This window comes from Ostrea edulis, chromosome 9, assembly GCF_947568905.1.
Source record: "Ostrea edulis chromosome 9, xbOstEdul1.1, whole genome shotgun sequence".
Lineage (NCBI taxonomy): Eukaryota > Metazoa > Mollusca > Bivalvia > Ostreida > Ostreidae > Ostrea > Ostrea edulis.
Genome location: NC_079172.1, coordinates 41,454,589 through 41,458,106, shown reverse-complemented (window position 1 = coordinate 41,458,106; position 3,518 = coordinate 41,454,589). Strand labels below are relative to the sequence as shown.

At 34.6% G+C, this 3,518-nt stretch overlaps 1 protein-coding gene across 1 annotated transcript in view; it reads right to left on the bottom strand.

Moving 5' to 3' along the window:
• Positions 1-1,712: 1,712 nt before the first annotated feature.
• The window catches only part of LOC125657996 (uncharacterized), an 89,382-nt gene continuing 87,576 nt past the window's right edge, over positions 1,713-3,518 (bottom strand). The window contains exons 111-112 of the mRNA XM_056149232.1: positions 3,409-3,488; positions 1,713-3,006 (exon numbers count right to left, since the gene is read on the bottom strand). Of these exons, the coding sequence (XP_056005207.1) occupies positions 2,817-3,006; positions 3,409-3,488 (270 nt within the window). The 3' untranslated portion in view covers positions 1,713-2,816. The remainder of the gene's footprint in view (positions 3,007-3,408; positions 3,489-3,518) is intronic.

Genomic DNA, 3,518 nt, shown 5'->3' with positions numbered 1-3,518 from the left:
TTAATGTGTTTCAGTGTTGTGTTTCAAATCGTAAAACACATTTGGGTTATGCGAGATGATGATTTTTTTCTGGGATACAAATTTTCAGTGTTTACAAGGAGTGGTTGTATTACATCACATGGTCAGAGAATTCTTGGTCATAAAAGAACTTATACTATCTAGTCCAGCTTTCCATGAAATTATGTATCAATGAAACCATTTCTGTCGAATCCATAAAATTTGATGCTCATGAAAAATGGCTGTTACATGTATTAGGTAGCTGGTACTTTATGACGGTATATGTATTCCCTTTATAAAAGTTACCATGTTCTATGGACTAAATTATTTCATCTCCAATCAATTGCATATAAAGTACCACACAACACTTGCATCCAAACCATACAGATTTTCAAAGTCGCTGCACACCAGTAAAAAGATTTCAGCACACCTATTGGCATCTTGAAAGTAATTCTCCTGTAACATTTTTGTGGTAGAAAGAACAACACTGAGCTACCCAGCATGGCTGCTCCAGCACGTGACTCCAGTTCACGGCAAGATACTTTCATCTGCCACTCAACACATGATATATAAGGGATATTAACCGAGGCTCGCAACTTTTCTGAGTACAGCAAGGCATGCAAGTTCCTTTACATTAAACTTGACAGAGCTTGAAACCCAGTTTTCATCTTGACATATTCCCATTTTCTCATGAAAATGCCCAAAATCGGAGGGAATTTTCAGAATAATTTTTACTGCAGGGTAATAAATACATATCGCCCTTTTTATACAACCGCATAAAAATGTGGGCGTATTATGCAATACTGCTGTCGTCCGTCTGTCCCTTCAACTTGGTCTTCACAACTCCTCCTAAACCCTTTGGGGGATTTTAATGGAACTTGGTACAAAGAAAGATCACTATGTGGAGTTGTACATATTGCAAGGGGAATGCTGTCCAATGTGTTTTAAAGGAGTTCAGGCCCTTGGACTTAATATTTTCTTTTCAAAATACTTTAGTCTGTACAACTTCTCCTAAACCTTTAGTGGGATTTTAATGAATTTTGGTACAAAGAAAGATCACAATGTGGAGGTGTGCATACTGCAAGGAAAATGTTGTCCAATGTTTTTTTAAAAAAGGATTTACGGCTCTTGGACTTGGGTTTTTTTTTTTCTATTCAAAATACTTTGTCTTCGCAACTTCTCCTAAACCCTTTGGGGGATTTCAATGAAACTTAGTACAAAGAAAGATCACAATGTGGAGATGTGCATATTACAAGGTGAATACTGCACCACTATTTTTGAAGGAGTTGGAGCCCATTGATATAGATTTATTTTATGCAAGTACCTTGTCTTCGCAACTCCTCATAAACCCTTTGGGGGATTTCAATGAAACTTAGTACAAAGGAAGATCACAATGTGTAGATGTGCATGTTACAAGGAGAATGCTGTCCCACTATTTTTGAAGGAGTAACAGCCCTTGGACTTAGATTTATTTAATGCAAAATACATTTTTATTGCAACTCCGACCCAATCCTTTTGTGGATAATCCTTTCTTACTTGTTCATATTCCTGGGTCAATAATGTATGCGGGCATATCATGTACCGGTTTAGCGGTGCCCTATTTTTACTGAACAATATCAAGTATTCTATGTCCAATAGGTACATATATTTTGTAAGTTATAAGAATCGATATTTTTAAATGTAACATCTCGATATACAACGAACAGAAAATCCTCAGAGTTTTTAAGGATTTAATCTTTGTTTTATACAATGTTTGATATGCAAATAAACTTATGATTTAATGTATAATATATAACAAAACTCTTCAAAATGGGAAACGAAAACTAATCATTAAAAAAAAAAAACAATCCTGTCACTGGATTGTTTGAACCAGTGAAATTTTCCATTTCAGCTGTGCTGGTACAGAGACAAATATCGGGATACTTATAGTATCCTGTGCAATGTGTATATAAATGCATATAATACTGTGTTAACATGTAATAATGTTCAAAAAAGCGAGTCTAAAAATATATCAACTTATCAGCAGTATAATCCACAAACACTATATTTAGTCACATGATCAGCAGTGCACGAATCTGATATCAACAGACAGATTTTTAACGATATTTGAAAGAAGTTCAAACAGCTTAAAATGTTCATCACAAAATCTATGATTACCAAATTCCCCTAATTCAGCTTTTGAAAAGTGGAAGTGTGTGTTGTGTATGGCATTACCTTAACAATGATGGAATATTCTACACACTGCAGACTAACAAAATGATTATAGAATAACAAATAACAAACCATAAAAGACAAATATCACAGAAGAAGAAAAAACAACCCCAACTACATCCATATACAGATGTGTACACAAAAAGGTGGAAAAAATATCAAAATGACAATGACTCTAAAAAAGACAGTATTCTATTTGACGGTAAAGAGTGACTATAAAAAGACAGTATTCTATATGACTAGTAGACGTATTTATGTTGAGCTACAAGCAAGGACATACCCGGTGTATGGTGAACAGAAGCAAGGTGTACGAAGTTTGACTAAGACATCTACAATTTATTGCTGCAATATATATATAGAGAGAGCAGCAAGATTTGGCAGCATGTGTACTTCAGTTTATGTGTATATATATATATATCTGCATACCTATAACTATATTGCCATTCAAACTCCCGAGAATGAGAATAAATATAACTCTCTACATAGAAACACTTACACTGGAAATTAAAAATAGACTACACCCGGTCATGATGATTCAAACAAGTCTTACAATCAACTTCTGACAAAACTGAACACAGATATGGAAAACAATGAGTTCTGTCACACGTTTAACTCAGAGCAGGGATGGGGGCCTGTTTATTTTTCTTGGCCTCCTGCGTTGCTATTTGATTAGCCCTTTCTTGCCTTAGCCGTTCCGTTTTCAGGGCCTTGGAGGTCACGTGAAGGGGAGGTAATATTTTGTCTATCTTGGGAGATTTGGGGAATTTCAACAGTGTGGCCACCTTGTCCAACGTTTTCCTAAAAATACAGAAAAGACCAATTCAGTCTGGTTTTATTATCCTGCTAACTTACATATCTACTGATTTACCTTACATCAAATACTGTATAAGCAGAATCTTTATGGAGGATTTAATTTTGGCATTATTAGCAAGAGTGATGAGATCACTAAAAATTTAATAGTGCTATATATACAGTATAACAATTTATTCCGTATCGGAGGTCATAGTTATCTTTCTTGGAATTAAAAAGTTGTTAAAATTCCTGGAATTATAAAGTCGCTAAAATTAGCTCTCGCTAAATTTGTATACCCATTTTCATGGAGAAATCACTAAATTTGAGTCTCACTAAAAATTATATCTATACGGTATTTCAAATTCAATGAACAGAATCGTCAAAGGAATTAAATATCTGTGGACTTACTCTACGCGGATTTTCTGCTCCTCCAAATACAAAAGATTTTCATCGATTTCTTTTGGTGGAATCTTTTCAACATTATTCAGCTGTAAACAAAATTAAAGTACAGCCATCAG